An 18377-nucleotide genomic window follows, 5' to 3' on the forward strand; every position below is an offset into this window, starting at 1 on the left:
TATATATATATATATATATATATATATATATATATATACTCCTAGTTATATAAAATTATATATCTCTTTCTTTTCCAGTGACCCCATTTATTATCTTTTCTCTGCAGGAGACACTGGTTCTTCTATTGAAGAGTTTACCTCTTGGATGTTACTTTAATATTTATGGCTTTGGCTCCCGTTTTGAGGCTTTCTTCTCGTGAGTATAAAGATTGGGCAGTCTAAGAGAAGCAGTTTTATTCTGAGGATTGAATCTGTGAATACCCTTATTACAGTATGGGCTCTTGCATATGACTGGTGTGTGGCTGTTGGGAACATATCACTCTGTGATAATCTCCAACTACTGTGTAGACAGTTTGCTAGAGTTTTCTTGTCTCAACCCTTGTTTGAGCCTCCTGTCCATCAACATGCGGAGGACCCTTTGGCTAAAATGTTGGGATGCGGAATTAGCATACAAAAAGCGTCTGATTCACATACCCTTTGAGTGAAAATTTCTTTTTTTTTAGAGTTGGCCTTCATCAACCACTTGCCGCAGGAGTACCATCTAACCCAGCAGAAAAAGCCTAGGGCTCAGCCGGGGAAGGATCATATTTTCAACAGCAGAAAAAAGTTCCTTTTGTTAATCTCAGGCCTCCACCTCAAGCCATCTCTAAACCTGGATCCCAGACCATTTGCAAAAATCTGTACATGTAAGTCCTCTGAACCCCCACAACTTCTTCAGCATGGAGGTGGGGGACAACCCCCCTTTCCAAACTGGGTGACATCTGCTAGCCTTTGTGGACATTTGGATAGCCAGATAGCATCCCAGATTTGGATAGCATCTCAGATGCTTGGGTTTGGGAGGGGTTTCCGTGGACTACAAGCTAGATTTTCACTCTCAGCTCCTTCACTGATTCATGTCTTCCAACTTACCTGTGTCACCCCACAGATTAGCGGATCTCCTTGGAGCTCCCTGAGATCTTCTGGAGCAGGGGGTCATTGCTCCAATACCTGTGGCAGAACAGTTTCAAGGGTTCTACTCCAATCTATTCAAACTTCCAAAACCAAGTTTCATCTTGGATGTCAAGCAATAAATGCCGTCATTCATTTAAAAAAATTCTGTATTGAATCCACCAGGTATGTCATAGCCTCCCGCATTCAGGGAGATCCTCTGGCCTCTGTGGACATCAAGGTCCTTGACCTTGCTGTGGATCCCAAAAACTTTCTGATTGTTGTTCTGTCTTTCAGTCTGTCTTGTGTTCCTCAAGTTTTCAGATGCTAGTGCCTGTGCTAGCCTTGCTGCAGAGCATCAGAGCATCTCAATTATGGTATATTTGGATGATCTTCTTTTGGAGACACAGTTGGTGCAAGTTCCGGCTGACAATGTAGTGCAAGCCATCTGGATCTTGTAGAGATTCAACTGGGTCCTAAACTTTGAGAAGTCAACGTTTGAATCAACTCATTGCTTGGAATAGTTTTTCGTCTCCAGAAGAAACGTTAAGCTCTCTATTACCAGACTTTGAATCTTCAGTCCAGAAGTCGCTCAACTCCATTTCTGCATGAGAGTTCTTGTGCTGATTGTAGCCTCATTTGAAGCAGCCTCATTTGCCCACTTGCACTCCAGATCCCTACAATGCAACACCCTGTCATTGTGGACAGACAGATTTATTTGCCACCAAAGATTGGGTTGTCTCTGGCTTAGTGGCTCAGGAATACTGCACTAGAATTGGGGAAGTCCTTCCTTCTAGTTTCATGGAAGAGCCTCACAATGGACACCAGCCTATCAGGCTGGGAAGGTGTCCTGTTGAAGCAGGGGACTTGGACGTTTCCCTTTAAATGTACTGAATGCTTGGGTGATCTGTCTTTCCTTGCAGTGCTGGAAATGCCAACTGGAGGATCAAATGAGCAGGATTCAGTTGGACAAAGCTGCAAGAGTGGCATTCATCAATCATCAGGGAGCAACCAGAAGGGACAAGAGAGATAGAAATGATTGTGTCCTGGGCAGGACTCCACATTCCAGACCCTTACGCTGTGTACATTACAGACATTGAAAATTGGAAGGCAGACTACCTACGCCAACAGCATCTGGACCCAAAAGTGTTCCTGGACCTGAGTCACAGATAGATAATGGCAGAAGTGGACCTCCTGATCTCTATATTCAATAACAAATTGTCTTTAGGTACAGGGATCCTCTGGTGAAAGCAGTGGATGCTCTTGTGGCTCTGTGTAATCAATACAATTTCATCTATACCTTTCCCCACCTGAAACTCTCCTCATCTACTCCCCAGATGGACATTCCAGTGATCCTCATAGCTCTGGAGTGGCCTAGGTGGATGTGGTACTCTGGCCCGATCACACTCCTGGCAGATGCTCTGTGGGCTCTTCCAGATCATTGGGGGTCTTCTGTCTCAAGGACCTGTTTATTACTCTCCCTCATGGCTACTGGCTTTAGTGGCATGGTTGTTTAAACCCAGGTTCTGAAAGACAGAGACATTTCTCAATTGGTCATCCCCATGAGGCTTAAAACTAGAAAGTCTGCTTCCTGTAATGTCTATGATTGCCCATGGGAAGATTACTTCGCTTGACAAGAAACGTTCTTCTCAGGGGCGGATCCTGGTATTTCTACAAATGGGCCCAGATCAGCATGTAGCCCTGAGTACCATCTTTGTGCCTGAAAGATCAATAGCTTCCCATTATTTTATTAAGTTTATTAAAACTGTCTCTCAATTAGTTTCCCTGTGACTGTGGGATCTGAATTTAGTTCACTTTAAAACAAAATTCACCCATTTGAACTAAAAGAATCCTTTATGCTACCACCCAGGAACCAGCTGATTTTGAGGACCAGAACTTTCAGGATGTTGTGCATTTGTCCCTTCAGTTTATCAGAGATCTCTTTCCATTGCCTGGATGTAGTTTGAGCTTTGCCTGTCTGCCTCCCAGCCATTGCTTCCATTAGGAAGACTGACTTTCTCTTTGTCATTCCTGTTGGTCCCCATAAAGGGGAACTTGCTTCCTGTCCCACCATTTCCAGGTGGCTCAGACAGATCTTCTTTCAAGCTTATATTTTTAAGGATCGGCTTCCAGCATTATCTGTCAGGGCACACTCTACCAGATCAGTAGGTGCTACTTAGGCTTTTCTGACACAGGTCATTTTTTCCCAAATTTGTAAGACTGCCACCTGGTCTTCGGTTCGTGTTTTCTCTAAGTTTTACCAGGTGGACTTTCAGGCCTCGCTTGACAGCAGCTGCTCTTCGAGCTGCAGGGACTCTCTAGTTCTGTAGTTTTAACGTGGGTCTTCTAGTGTTTTTTGCTGTTGACCACCCCTCGATTGGGCTGCTTTTGGACTTCCCGACAGTGTCTGAATTCTTGTGTCCCTCAATGAATGAGAAAGAGAAAATGGTATTTTTGTACTTGCCCTAAAATCCAGTTCTTGGAATTTGCTGAGGGACACGGGTCCACCTCTGTGTCTATGGTCACACTGTCAGTACTGCTTTTTCAACAACATTAAGGGAGTAGGAGATTATACTGGGCTGATAGAAGGGATAAGTAACAGCGCTGCGCTAAAGAAAGGAGAGCATCAGAGCAGCAGCCAACACACCCGTAGACTTAGGGTGAAAAAAACAACAAAAGATTAAGAGTGTAGAGCTATAAGCTCAATAAATGTGTACAGTAAATCAGTGTATCAAAATGGTGTAAGAAATGAATAACCTAATACAGTTATTACAACTGCTAAGTGAGACTGTAGTGCACCAAATAAACAAATATAACAGTGACTGGTATATAAAAAGCAATAACACTTATGTGCATATAACACCTCAAACAATTTCAAAAGATAAAATAGTCCATATCAAATAGGTGAAAAGAATCAAAAAAAGTCTGTGGTGATAGTGCATAAACGATGATAGGCGAATGCCTCCCAAACGCACAGGGGGATGATTAAGCCCAATCTGGCAAGTAAGTGGACCGTGGGATAACCGAAAGTGCACGGAAAGTTGAAATCGGTGCCAGGACCATCACCAGAAGAGTATGGAGGCTTACCAGAGTTTAATGGCCTGAAATGGCATACGCCATACAGGTCAAAAAAGCTTAATGACCAACAGGTCTAGGTAGCTTGTCTGGACAGATGTCATCTCCTCTCGATAGGAAGGAAAATCAGCACGGCTTCCACATCAATAGATACACCACCATAGACCAAATTCGTATTGCATATGAGAAGAAAAAATACTCACATAGCGTGATAACGTTTTAACTTGGATTTATTAAAAAATAATTTAAAAAACAGACTCACATTTTCAGAAGATATGAAACAGCGTAAAAATCATATAGCGGCAGTCGTGAGGGGTCCACCCGACATGTTTCAACTAAACAGTCATCATCTGTCCACTTACTTGCCAGATTGGGCTTAATCATCCCCCTGTGGGAGGCATTCGCCTATCATCGTTTATGCACTATCACCACAGACTTTTTTTGATTCTTTTCACCTATTTGATATGGACTATTTTATCTTTTGAAATTGTTTTTGGTGTTATATGCACATAAGTGTTATTGCTTTTTATATACCAGTCACTGTTATATTTGTTTATTTGGTGCACTACAGTCTCACTTAGCAGTTGTAATAACTGTATTAGGTTATTCATTTCTTACACCATTTTGATATACTGATTTACTGTACACATTTATTGAGCTTATAGCGCTACACTCTTAATCTTTTGATTATACTGGGCTGGACTACATTATTTTTGTTTACCCGTGTCTAATTTCTCCTGTAGTCAGCAGGATAACCCAGCTGCACCTAAATTCCTGTGTCCCTCAATGAACTTCAAGAAATGTGTTTTTATAATAAGTAAAAAACCGTATAACATGACCTTGTTAAATGTTCCCCAGGGAGAGTGTGGAGTACACACAGCAGTCTATGGAGGAGGCGGTGAAGAAGGTGAATAAAATGGACGCCGACTTTGGAGGAACAGAAATTCTCCAACCTCTAAAGAAGATCTACCAAACAGCCGGGAGAGCCGAGCACCCCCGGCAGGTCAGATAGGCTATATAACATTTGGTAGACTAGCTGCTATTCAGTGTTTAAGCGTGAAAGAGGAGAGTTTTTTGGGTTATGGGGTTACAGAGCTTAATTTCAACTTATGTATTACTTTGAATTTTGCCTGAAGTTATATTTGTGACAATTTAGGAATTTTGTAGCTCATTGGTAGTACCAAACCATGAGTTTACTCCATGCCAGATGCTCTCTATGCAGCTCTACTGCTCAACTTAGTAATTTTGATCTCTCTGACCAACAAACACATCCCGTGCTCGTGCACGCCTGTTGTACCTAAGCTCTGAGCCTTTACTACAGCATCCCAGCTGCTCCATCTGTCCCAGACTGTCTCTCTCTCAGGCTCATGCCTCAATCTGTCCTGCATTTGGACAATATAGTGCAACGTGCACCTCTCACAGCTCCCTTGCAGTCACTGACCCTCTCAGGAGGGTGGGGCACTCACCTCTACTTATGATTCTAAAGCTGGCCATACACCTATAGATTATCTGCAGATTTTCTATGGTTAGATGGAAAAAGTGGGAGATTTCTCCATCCACACAGTTTAGCGAACATGGAGAAATCTGTTGCACTTTTTCCATCTAACCATAGAAAATCTGCAGATAATCTATAGGTGTATGGCCAGCTTAAGATAAATGCAGCACACACCTGCATCATTAGTGTGCCTGCTTCCAAGAAAACCTGGCCCAGACCTCCATATTAGTGGCACTGGCTCGCCCTGCCACATGGTATAACTTCAGTATACATTTTATATTGTAAGGCAAAACAGTAAATTAAAGTTTAACCGCTTGCCTACAATGGGGAATGTCTTAATTTTTCACATAAATGTTAAAATCTGCATATTTTATTTTTTTTGCCAGAAAATTACTTAGAACCCCCAAACTTTGTAAATTTTCTGAAAAGGAGAGGCCTTGGAGAATAAAGTGGTGGTTGTTGTAATTTTTTTTATGTAACACGATATTTGCGCAGCCATTTATCAAACGCGAATTTTTAGGAAAAGATACCCTTGAATGAATTTTAGTGCACACAAACATAACATAATACCGCGTTTTTTTGTAAAATATAAAAGATGATGTTGCGTCGAGTAAATAAATACCAAACATGTCAAGATTTAAAATTGCATATGCCTCTGAAAAGGCAACATACTACAGTAAATACATTTGTCCATAGACAACAAATTAAAAGTTTTAACAAGTTATCAATTTAAAGTTAAACGTGAGCTATGCTGCTAGAATTATTGCTCCCACTCTGATATTCTCAGTAATACATTATGTGTGGTGCAATCACCGTTTACATATACATACCCGACCTACAGGAGTGTTTACATTTGTGCATGGCATAGGGGTGATTTATTTATTTATCTTTTAATTTACATTTTTCTTTTTTTACCATTTTTTTTTTCATTTAACTTTATTGCTATCACAAGAGGTGAACACATCCCTTGTGATAGCTCTGGGCAGTGACAAGTACTCCTTATGGTCTCTTATGGCCTCCAAGGCAGCTGATCTGTTTGATTAGCTGTTTCCTGGCTGTATCAGCCAGGGAGTGACAGCTCTGAAAAAAAACACACAGGGGACGCAAACGCCTAGTGCATTACCCAAAGTTTATTAAAGGAAACCAAGTAGCCAAATTAATACTCACAAACAACAGAAGGAATATGCAAGACACTCTCTGATGGTCAATCAACGTGGCGATGGATGACCAAACGATTGGCGATGTCGGCAGACTAACGCATTTTGGGGATCCATCTCCTTCCTCCGAGTGATGGCTCTGAAACCAGAAGTGATTAAATTCTCTTTGCTTCTGGCTTCATTTGTCACAGAGGAGATCAGGGAACAGTGATCCTGGACTCCAGAGGCGGCTGGCAGTGGTGGGAGGGGGCAGCCTCCTCCAAGCACTGTAAAAGTGATCAAGCAGCTGTAAAGCCCTTCTGATCACATTTACAGGAATGCCATTCACTGTCTCAAAAAAAAAAATGGTACCAGAATCATAGCTGCAGCCATTTATATACAAGGTATGTACACTGGGCAGCAAGCTGGTAAACTGTGTTGATGACCTCTGTTGCTCTCCTAATACTTGCAGCATGCTGGATCCAGTGTGATTTGTTCAGCCTTGCCTCATTCTGTTGTATCTGATGCCTTCTCTGTCCTCTCTTCAGCTTTTTGTCTTCACGGACGGAGAAGTTGAGAACACAAAGCAAGTGATCAACGAAGTTCGGAAAAATTTAAAAAAACACCGGTAATTATAAATATTCCACCCTTCTATTTAAGATGAAAATCTGCCCACTGCATCCTGCCTCTCTGTATAGTAAGATGGAGTCCAATCATCCTCCACCACCTGCCTTTTTAAAAATGGCCTGAGAATTCTGCCACCTGCTGGCGAGACAGAGGACCATTCTGGCAGGCACACTCCGAGCCTGCCCCGCCCTACCCATGCATGCACACACTCTGCTTCTAGCCCAGCACTACAATAGGTTGCCTCACTGGCCAATAGAAATGTGCAAAAGGCAGAAAGGGACAGGCTAGCTTCAGGACCATCAAGAAGTACCAAATCTTTGCTTATCAAAATGGCCTGATGCTGGAGAGCTTTCATTTGTTATTTTCCTGTACAGCCAATAACAGAGACTTATTGAAACTTATTCGATCTTTGCAGGTGTTTTACATTTGGGATCGGTGAAGGAGCCTCCACATCCCTTATTAAAGGCATGGCCCGCGCAGGAAGTGGAACTTTTGAGTTTATCACTGGAAAAGACCGCATGCAACCCAAGGTATGAGTATACTGGAGACTCGCATATACAGTGTATGCTTCTAGAACACAAAAATGAGAACAAATCTTCCAAATGCAGAAAATGGACAACTTGAAAGCTTAAAGCGTTTGTTAACCCCAAAAAAAAAACAGATCCTGTTCCTGTAAAGCATGTTATACAGCACAGTGCTTGTGCTGTGTCATTTGGCCCCCTGTATCACCTAAAAACCATATCTGATCGAGCCTGACTATACCTTTCCCTCTGCAAACAGACCACAATAATCATGGCTGCTGAGCCCTGATATCGTGGTCCGTTTGCGTGATTCCATCATCTGCAGCCTGCTATCTGCAGCTCTCCCTGTGTCTGTGTCCTCTGTCCTCCTCCCCCCTCCCCTCCCTGCTTGTACCAGCATCCCCCGCTGCTCCTCTCGTATCTGCTATGAAGTCTTCTTATCCCCTCTGTACCTTAATAACACGTGTCCCTCTTTACTGTAAAAAAAAATCTGCCGATCTGTACGTTGTATGAGCTTGGCTCCAGGCACTCAGCTGTTTGTCGGCTCTCTCTCTCCCCCTCCTCCCTGGCTGACGTTAGCGGGACGGCTCGGCCCTGCCCACTGTAGCTGTGAGCCGGAGAGTGAAGGAGGAGAGGAATCAGCTGTGCGCCCGGAGCGGGGCTTATCCTCTTCTCAGTTCCTCTACCTGCTCCTTCCTCACTGGCTGTGATTGGCAGCAGCAGGAGCCAATAGTTCCCGCTGCTGTCTGTAATCCAATGAGAAGGGAGAGAGCAGACAGCATCTCTACTCTCGTGCACATTGCTGGATTGAGATCAGGCTGGGGGGGGGGCTGCACACAGAATGTTTTTTTTACTATAATGCATAGAAAGGAATAAGGTAAAAAAATTTCTGCCTTTAGAATCAGATAAACAAAGATTCAAATCTTTTTTTGCCCCCACCCGTAGCAATATATAAAAAGTTTGGGATGGTGTAGAGGGTGAGGAGTAGGGAAAAGCGAGCCTGCCCAGGTTCAATTTGAGAAGGATTTATTGAATCCTGCTTAGTCTCAAAATTCAAACTTGGCAATTAAACCCCAGGGACGTCTATGAGAGGGGAATCTTGTTAGTTCTGAGCATGGTTATTGTTAATAGAAGTGCAGAGGGGGCTGGGCACTGCTATGGTAGAAATGTATCAGTGCAAAAAAAAAAAAGGTTTTAAAAAATAATGTACACTGGGGAGAGAGTCTTTTCATGAGTCTTCAAGGGCAACATTTAAAACACATAAATCCTTTAACCACTTACAGACCGGGAGATTTTCCTGCTTAATGACCAGGCTATTTTTTGCGATAATTTAAATATGACCCACCCCTTCTTGTCAAGGCCACACCCCTTTGAGTTTAAGTCCCGCCCTGTCATCCGTAAACCACATACCTTCCCTTTTAGGCTCCATCTTTTCATCTTAGAGCTCCACCTCTTCCTCTCTCTACATTAAAAGTGGGTACCAAGTGTAGCCTCATCACTGCCCTTCAATTCAGCCTCATCAGTACCCATCAATGCAGCCTCACCGGTGCCCATCAATGCAGCCTCACCGGTGCCCATCAATGCAGCCTCACCGTGCCCATCAATGCAGCCTCACCAGTGCCCATCAATGCAGCCTCACCGGTGCCCATCAATGCAGCCTCACCAGTGCCCATCAATGCAGCCTCACCGGTGCCCATCAATGCAGTCTCACTGGTGCCCATCAGCGCAGCCTCACCGGTGCCCATCAATGCAGCCTCACTGGTGCCCATCAATGCAGCCTCACCAGTGCCCATCAATGCAGTCTCACCGATGCCCACCAATGCAGTCTCACTGGTGCCCATCAGCGCAGCCTCACTGGTGCCCATCAATGCAGCCTCACTGGTGCCCATCAATACAGCCTCACCAGTGCCCATCAGGGCAGTCTCGCCAGTACACATCAGCACAGCCTCACCAGTGCCCATCAGCTCAGCTTCAACAGTACCCGTCGATGCAGCCTCATCAGTGCCTGTCAATGCAGCCTCATCAGTGCCTGTTAATGCGGCCTCATCAATGCCTATCAATGCAGCCTCATCAGTGCAGGTTATCAGTGGCCATCTGTGCGGCCTCATCAGTGCCCATCACTGTAGCAAATAAGTGCAGCTTAAGAGTGCCGCCTAATCAGTGGCAATCAGTGCAGCCTTAACCTCTTTAGAGCCCTTTAACACTGAAAGCGCCCGGGCGTCATCGGTAAAGTGGCGCCGCTTTACCGTCATTTTAGCGGTGCTATTCAGTCGATAGCGGGGCAGTTTTAGGCTCGGTTCACATGGGGGCGACTTGTCAGGTGACCTAGCCACCTGACAAGTCGCCTCCCGTTCTGTACAATGGAACCGCAAGTCGCTCCGACTTAGAAGAAAGGTTCCTGTACTACTTTGGGGGCGACTTGCATAGACTTCTATACAGAAGTCGTCTTGCAAGTCGCCCCGGCAGTCGTGTGCAGGTCGCCTCGGTGAGGCGACCTGCAAGTCGTGCCACTTCCTATGTGAACCGGCACTTAACCCTCGCTAGCGGCTGAAAAGGGGTTAAATCCGCCGGCAAAGCGCCGCTGCGGGTTGTTTTAACCCTTTTTTGGCCGCTAGCAGGAGTTAAAAGCGCCCTGCTAGCGGCCAAAAACCCCTGCAAAAATGATGGTAGATCGCTGCTAAAAATATTGGCGTTTTAACAGCGATGGCGCCAACACCCCAGAGTGAAAGGGATCTTAGTGAAAGTTCATGTACTGCAAAGTTTGCAGTACATGAACTTTCACTGAAGGTGGACTGTTTAATGAGTTTGTAGCAAAGGATCACTTTATTGCAGCATTATGATCTGTAAATTCATTTCCATATTGAGCACAGATTAGCTGCAATAAAGTGATCCCATGCATGTGCTCAATAGAAGAGTAATAGTAATGTACTTTACCTGCTGTCCTGGCTAGAGGGTAGGGGGTTCCCCTCGTGCTTCTCTCTCTCTCCTGCTCCTCCTTCTCCTCCTGTCATCAGACAGACCCCGCCCCTGGCTGGGGAGACGAGCGATGCAAGAAAGCCGAACGGAGGAGGGTAGAGGGCGGAGCTTTAGGCTCCGCCCCCGCCCATCTAAATTACATGCAGCCAGACACTGGCCGCTTATGGGGACGCGAGTAGCTTCCCCCTCGGTCAAGCACGCCATCGCACCACAGCAAACCCTGCATTTGTACGGGAGAAGGCCGCGGGATCTGGGAGGCGGGGGGGGCGGTTGTTTTGCCGCCCCCCCCGCAAAGTGCCGCCCTAGGCCTGGGCCTTGTTGGCCTAGGCCTAAATACAGCACTGGTTGTACCCAAATAAAATTTACATCCTTTTTTTCCCCCCAAATAGAGCTTTCTTTTGGTGGTATTTGATTACTTTTGCGGTTTTAATTTTTTGCGCTATAAACAAAAAAAGAGCGACAATTTAAAAAAAAACTGCTAAAATACAGTTTTTATGGTATTAATACTGATATTCTGTAAATTATATTGATGAGGAAAGTTCAAAGAAAATCCATTCAGGTCTCGTGTAAAAACTCAAAAATTGATTTAATAATAAAATAGAATATTACAAGAACAAAATGTAAAATGTAAAAATAACATCAATAATTGTAAAATGAAGATTGAATCAGATGTGTGTCTGTGTGTGTGTATGAAGCTGTGTTAGCTTCCTTCAATGTCTCATGGTGTAACTCCAGCAAATCTGCCCAACTGTGTTTCTGTTCCTAGTTTTTACTCCTAAAATCTGACCTCTCCTTCCTAAAAAGGCTGGTTTAAGGTTCTCAATTGTCCTGTAGTTCTACAGAAAACACCGGGCTTTAACCCCCTCAAGTAATGGTGAGAGTTGCTCAATCTCTATGCATTTACTTTTTTTTTTTTTGTTTCAAAAAGTTTTTATTTTAAAAGAAGAATAAGTTGTACAGGTGATATAACAGTACATTTTGCATCTTTTACAAGAACATCTTTAAACCGTACAATGAGCAGGGAAACTTAGCACTAATAATGATAATGTTATCCATAGTGTATATATGTAAATAATGGAAACATTGTAGTTTATACGTATCTCAACAATAATATCTCTTATTGAGCACGTACAAAAGCTAGTAGCCTTTAACTAGCCTGAGAAATTCTCAACAAGGTAGAAGGCGTTTGATGTATATTTGCATCATTATGCGATAATATTCCAAGGGACAGCTAGTAATCAATATTGCTAGGTGAATCAAGGATAAACCTCTCCTTACCCACGCACCCCTAATGGGAGCAGTCTGTGCGAGGGGGGAGGGAGATGATTGCCACTTGTGTGACAATATCAGTTTAGGTCCACCATGCGGTCCTGAGGTATGGCTGACACTCGGACTATATCCTGAATTAAATAGTTTCTGGGATGGGACAGTTTGATCCCCTTGAGGGTCTGGGTTGTGGGTCAATTAGAAGTGTCTGAAACTCTGGGGAGTCTCGAAAGTGTATCCAACAAGCCCAAGTTTTTTGAAATTTCGTAGGTTTGTCTTTCACTTGGTGTATTAGGTCTTCCATCACAGCTATCTTATTAACACGTTTCAGCCAAACAGATATATTAGGTGGGGTCCTGTTTCTCCAATACAATGGGATACACTGTTTAGCTGCATTAACGAGGTGAAGCATAAGGGACTTCCTGTATGTAGATTGTGGTAGAGATGTGTGGTGTAGTAAATACTGGGCAGCGGTCATGTCTAGTGTGTAGGTATTGATTCGAGCCAGTATGTTGTGTACCTTTTCCCAGAATGGTTTAATATGAGTGCAGTCCCACCATATATGTAGAAGAGAGCCTACTTCAGAGTTACATCTCCAGCACATCGGTGATACATGTGGTTGGAAGACGTGGAGTCGTTCAGGGGTGCTGTACCATCTTGAGTATAGTTTGTAATTGTTTTCTTGTGCGGAAATATTGATAGAACCTTTGTGTGTATGTTCATCTATATTTTCCCATTCTTCTGGGGATAGGTCCATGTTAAGTTCTCTCTCCCATTTCTGGTTGATTGGGTTTGATTTAAGGTTAATTTCCCCAAAAAGCAAAGGGTAGATAGTGGAGATTAGGTGATTTTGGGGAGTTTTCATGGAGCAGAGTGTTTTGATGGGGTGAAGTTCTCTATACCATTGAGAGATGGGTTTGCTGCTATTGAGGAAGTGTCTTATTTGTAGGAAATGAAAAAATGATATTTTGTTATCTGGAATGAGAGGACAGGGCATGGAAGGGGTTGATAGAACCGTTGTCAAAAAGGTGGTGGGCTCTTAACGAGCTGGCTGGGTCAGCGTTTGTTACATTGTTTCTCAAGAAACCAGGTTGAAAGTCAGGGTTGGCAGTCAAAGGGGTCAATGGACCCGGAGAGGGAGTTATTTTGAGGGAGGTACAGGTGCTTCTGATTTAGGGTAGGTCCTGTGAGTGGGTGAGATGAGTATTCCTTAGGTGTAGCTTTGCTGTCAATCCATGGAACGTGTGATAGAGGGATAGTGGCGCAAGAATCTTCAAGTGAGATCCAATCTTTTGTACGAGTATGTATGTGCCAGTCTATTAATCTGGTGATATGACATGCCGTATAGTACTTCCGGATATCTGGTAGGCCTAATCCACCTTTGAGTTTTGGAAGGATCGTTCTATCCCAGCTAATTCTTGGAGATTTGTGGGCCCATATAAAGTTTCTACAGAGTCTCTTATAGGTCTTAAAAAATGTTGGAGGTAGTTTGATCGGGACTGATTGTAGAACGTATAATATACGGGGTAGTACATTCATTTTCAAGCCAAACCAGGAGAACTGCCCAGCGGACCATTTGGTTAGGTCTTTTCTGATAGTTTGGAGTATTGGGGAGTAGTTTTTGTCATATAGATCAGTTAGTTTTGAGGGTATTTGGATACCTAAATATGTTAGGGAGTGAGAGGCCCAACAGAAGGGGAAGTTAATTTGACATTGAGAGACTATCGTTTTTGGGAGAGAGATGTTGAGAGCTTTGGATTTCGAGAAATTTATTTTTAAATTGGATAGTTTGTGGAAGAGGGTAAAGTCAGGGATCGTGATTAAGGGATTGGAGAGGAAGAGGAGAATGTCATCAGCATATGCTGCCAGTTTATATTGTTTACGTCGGATCTCTATGCCGGTTATATTTGGGTTGGTCCTAATTTTGTGTAGTAGAGGTTCTAGGGAGAGTACAAAGATGATGGGGGACAGTGGGCATCCCTGCCTAGTGCCGTTTGATATGGAGAAGCCGTCCGACAGGTGGCCGTTGACTCTTATTCTGGCTGTGGGGGAAGTGTATAAGGTTAGAATCATTTGAAGAAAATGTGCCGGGAACCCCATAGCTTGTAGAACTGCTATCATGTAGTCCCAGTCCACCCTGTCGAACGCCTTCTCCACATCAAGGGACAGGAAGAAACCTTGTTTAGAGGATACGAATAACCAATGATGAATGTTAATAGCTTTGATAGTGTTACCCCTAGCTTCCCTGCCAGGGATAAATCCAACCTGGTCTAGGGAGATCAGATTGGGGAGTAGGGGGAGGATTCTGTTGGCGAGAATTTTGGCATAGATTTTCATATCGACATTCAGGAGAGAGATAGGTCTGTAGTTGGTTACCAACGTCTCGTCTTTACCTGGTTTCGGTATGAGAGTAATGTGTGCTTCTAGCAGCTCTTTGTTTACTTGTGAGGTAGAGGAAATGTCATTGAATGTCTTTGCGAGATGAGGAGTCAGTATGTCTTGGAATTTTTTTAATAACTCACAGTCAGACCGTCTGGACCTGGGCTTTTGCCTGGTTTGAGTTGCTTTAGCACTGTGGTGATTTTGTCTGTGCTAATGGGGCAAGCTAGGCCCTCCGTGTCCTCGGGTTTAAGAGAAGCTGGGCAGTATTGTAATAGAAATGCCTTTATTGTTGCTTGTTTGTCCCTAGAGGAAGGAAGGTTATATAGATCTGAAAAATAGCGGACAAATTGATTGGCGATATCCTCAGGAGCTGCAAAAGAGAACCTGATGAGTCTCTAATGGTATGTATAGTATTCGTGGCTTTCTTAGATTGTAATGCTCTGGCCAATAATTTTCCAGATTTATTTCGAAATTCGTAGAACAGTTTTTGTATTAAGATATATTTGCGCTTCAATGATTTATCTAATTCTTTGAGCAATTCTTCCCTAGCTTTTATTAAGTCAACTAGGGATTTGGTAGCTAGAGAGAGTTTATGCGTTCTTTCCAGGGAATGGATTTTTGCATATAAAGCCTTTATACGATCTCTTTTGAGTTTGTATTTATTAGCAGTAAGAGAAATCATTTCCCCACGGATTACGCATTTGTGTGCAGCCCATATGTTGGATTGTTTTGTTTCCCCAGGTGTATTTTCTGTGAAGTATTGTTTGAGGCATGTAGTAAGTTTTTGAGTAAGTTCTATGTCTGTGAGGGTTGCGTTATCTATATGCCAGATTTTGTTTCTAGTGTGTGTTACTGGAATGTCTAGGGTAATAGACACAGGGTTGTGGTCGGAAAGAATCATCGGGTCAGTGGAGGCCTTTGGTAATAGTGGTATATCGGATTGGGATATGAAAAAGTGGTCAATTCTTGTATATTTGTTGTGTGGCGCAGAATCGAATGTGAAGTCCCTTTCATTTGGGTGTAGTGTTCTCCAAGTGTCATGTAGGGTCAGTTCCTGGAAGTGTTTTTTGATGGACTTAAGGGCTCTGTAAGGCATAGCGGATGTCCCTGTGGAGGTATCCTGGGATGGGGAGAGTGCCACGTTGAAATCCCCACCAACAAGGATGATGCCTGAGTAGAATTCTGTTAGTAACTGAAGGGTTTCACGAAAAAATAGAACCTGCTTTTTGTTGGGTGCATATAAATTTGCCAAGGTAATGGGTTTGTTAAGGAGAGTCCCTTTGATGAACAGGTATCTCCCGCATGCGTCTCTTTTAACCTCTGATACTTGTAAGGGGCAATTTTTAGCTATCAGAATCGAAACCCCCTTCATCTTGGCTTCTTTATTGGAGGCATGGTAAACCGTAGGGTAGTGGTGGTTGGATAGTTTTGGGATGTTGTTGGAGCGAAAGTGTGTTTCCTGAATGAAGGCTATCTGTGTTTTGCTTTTTCTTAATGCGTGTAGTAGTTGGGACCTTTTCTCGGATATATTAAGTCCGCATATATTTATTGAGCTTAGTTTCACTCTAAAGATTGATGGTTGTTTAGCGTAAGCTTGCATGATGGGAGTTAGAGTGTCCACCAAGAAAGAAGGGAGGGGGGTGTTTCTATAAGCTTATGAGTAGATTGGTGGTAAACCAAATAAATAGGAATGCGCAGAGGATGATTTTCTGTCTGTAAAAACGAGTACAAGTAGGGAGGTGGGGAGATATTTACTTAAACTCTCTCTACTTTGTAGAGAAGATAAAGGTTTACGGTGTGCCGAGTATGAAATTTATCCCGTAACCAGGACTAAATTGTGTTATTGCACCGTTTGGGGGTTGGTAACTACCTAACACTGAAGATCTGCCCAATAGCGAGCAAACCCGCCGTTGCCATTTCTATTGGCGTACTAGTGGAGGGTAGTGTTCATAAAAACAGAAAAGTAACATACAAGTATGCAATTTCAAATGGAGTTCAGAGGATATCCCTCCAGTCCCACGCCCCAGATTCCAGGGCGGGGGCTAAAGGGGTACCCAAGGTTCAATGCCACACGGATGGGTAATATTAAGATCTAGCAATGTAGGCTGAAAGCTCAAAAGAGGATGCAAACATGTGCACACATATTCTATTAATGTGTTGGAAGAAGAAGAAATGGAGTACTGTTCCCTATTAGCACTGAGCTTCATACATTGGTCAAGCATGTAAAAGACATATTAAAACCATAAAACTGCAAGATATGACATCAAGATTAATTTATCTCATATCTTAAATAACGAACACATTGAAAATGAGTTTGAAAACAGTGAGAACTGAGAAAGATGAAAACGGAACCCAGAACTGCGGTCTATGCGGTTGTCATTCACCATGCACTTATAGTTTTAGAAGCTTATTGGATGAGACCATAGCGTTATGTCAGTTCCCCTCAGTCTGTCATTCAGATTGTTAGTGGACCAACTGTGTGCGCCCTCAATAATATACCATTGTTTTCCTTTCATGAGGGTCGGGTCTATGTATGTAAGCATATTGTTTCGCGATATATCCAGACCAGTGAGTGTAAGTGTAAGAGCATTTATGCTGATTAGTCACCTGTGATCTGAATCTTGGGCTCCAGCAAGCCGATGAGTACCTGGGAAGATAAGTGAGTTATCACTTCCTGAGATAGCAGGAAGAGTGAGTCTCGCCACTGAGAGCCATTACAGGCTAGAAAGGGGACATCGGCCTGCTGGAGTAGTATATTATCAAGCGTACCATACGTACTGCCCACCCCTGAAAAATATGTGTATGCTCTGTATTTATGGGGAGGTGATGGAACATGAGGAAATAGTGTCCCATTAGCCTAGCCCATGAATTCATGTGTCTACTGTATGTTGCTAGTGATATTAAAAGATCTAATCTCTTAAGGTATTGTGTGTGTAGTGTGTAAGAGCTATTGACAAATCCTCTTCATAATTGCCCTTTTAAAGGTCCTGTCCGAAATGTTCAGGAGAGTAAGTGTATTATTATGATCTGGACCGTATTGGTCACCATACAGGGGGGGAATAGAGTTATAGAGGCTTGGAGAGGTAGTAATAAAGTAGACTGACCACCCGTGTTAAACATAAAAATAATAAGGTATAGTACACCATAAATGGTTGTATGATGAGGAGATAAGTATAACTAATTTAAAGGCGTCATCCTTTAGCTTAGTGGGACTCAGAAAGTGTCTTGAGGTAACATGTAAAAGATTTGTTTGTGTCTAAAGCAGTACAGCTGGAGTTTCTCCTGTATGTGCACATTTAGTACCTTGTTGAGTAGCGTGTTCGCTATACATTACCAGCTCTAGAATAGGCCGATCTGGGTAAAGACAAAGAAAGCATATCTGGTTAAGTGCTAGTCTGGCAATGTCTTGGATGAGCTGAAGACAGACATTCCAGGCAGTCTTAACTTGTCTTGAGGTGGAGGAGTCTATCCAAGATGAGTCGGATTCAGGCGAATTTCGAAGACACAGATGAAAGAGTCTGACAGGTGAAGTTTGAGCATGAATATGCAACATGCATGTGGTGAATGGTTGGCGGGATTACGAGGGAGAAGGGGCGTAGGCACTATGCAGATAAATATTGTCCTGTAGTGTCCTACAACAAACTGCTCGGTTTGTTATAGAGCTGTGATGCCGAAGAGTTATTATCTGTGGTGCCGGGTAGCTTGAATTCACACTCTTTGAGGTCCTGATTCAGACTCCAGGGTCCCGAGGTTGTGACAGCGACCGCTATTGTCAAGGTCTTCGACCTGTCTTTGTTTTTTTCTTAGCTGCAGGGTGTGTGTCAATTTTCCTTGTTACCTTGCAAAGGACTGTATCGTGTTGAGTTGTAGTTCTCTCCACTTCATGTACCCTATCGCTTAGGGAGTGGATGTTCAGGCGTAATTCTGCAATGGCTGCACGGCGGCCCTGTGTAGTGTGTGTTCCGGCGTTGA

At 43.4% G+C, this 18377-nt stretch overlaps 2 protein-coding genes across 3 annotated transcripts in view; both read left to right on the forward strand.

Moving 5' to 3' along the window:
* The window catches only part of LOC141121389 (von Willebrand factor A domain-containing protein 5A-like), a gene marked incomplete in the record, with an annotated part of 791688 nt that overhangs the window by 470856 nt on the left and 302455 nt on the right, over positions 1–18377 (forward strand).
* Positions 1–18377, forward strand: part of LOC141121405 (von Willebrand factor A domain-containing protein 5A-like) — a 239283-nt gene that overhangs the window by 148500 nt on the left and 72406 nt on the right. For both annotated transcript variants that reach the window (XM_073611105.1, XM_073611106.1), the window contains 4 exons: positions 108–196; positions 4861–5005; positions 7182–7261; positions 7676–7790. In XM_073611105.1, the coding sequence (XP_073467206.1) occupies positions 108–196; positions 4861–5005; positions 7182–7261; positions 7676–7790 (429 nt within the window). The remainder of the gene's footprint in view (positions 1–107; positions 197–4860; positions 5006–7181; positions 7262–7675; positions 7791–18377) is intronic.

The sequence above is a fragment of the Aquarana catesbeiana genome, linkage group LG01 (assembly GCF_042186555.1).
Source record: "Aquarana catesbeiana isolate 2022-GZ linkage group LG01, ASM4218655v1, whole genome shotgun sequence".
Classification (NCBI taxonomy): Eukaryota; Metazoa; Chordata; class Amphibia; order Anura; family Ranidae; genus Aquarana; species Aquarana catesbeiana.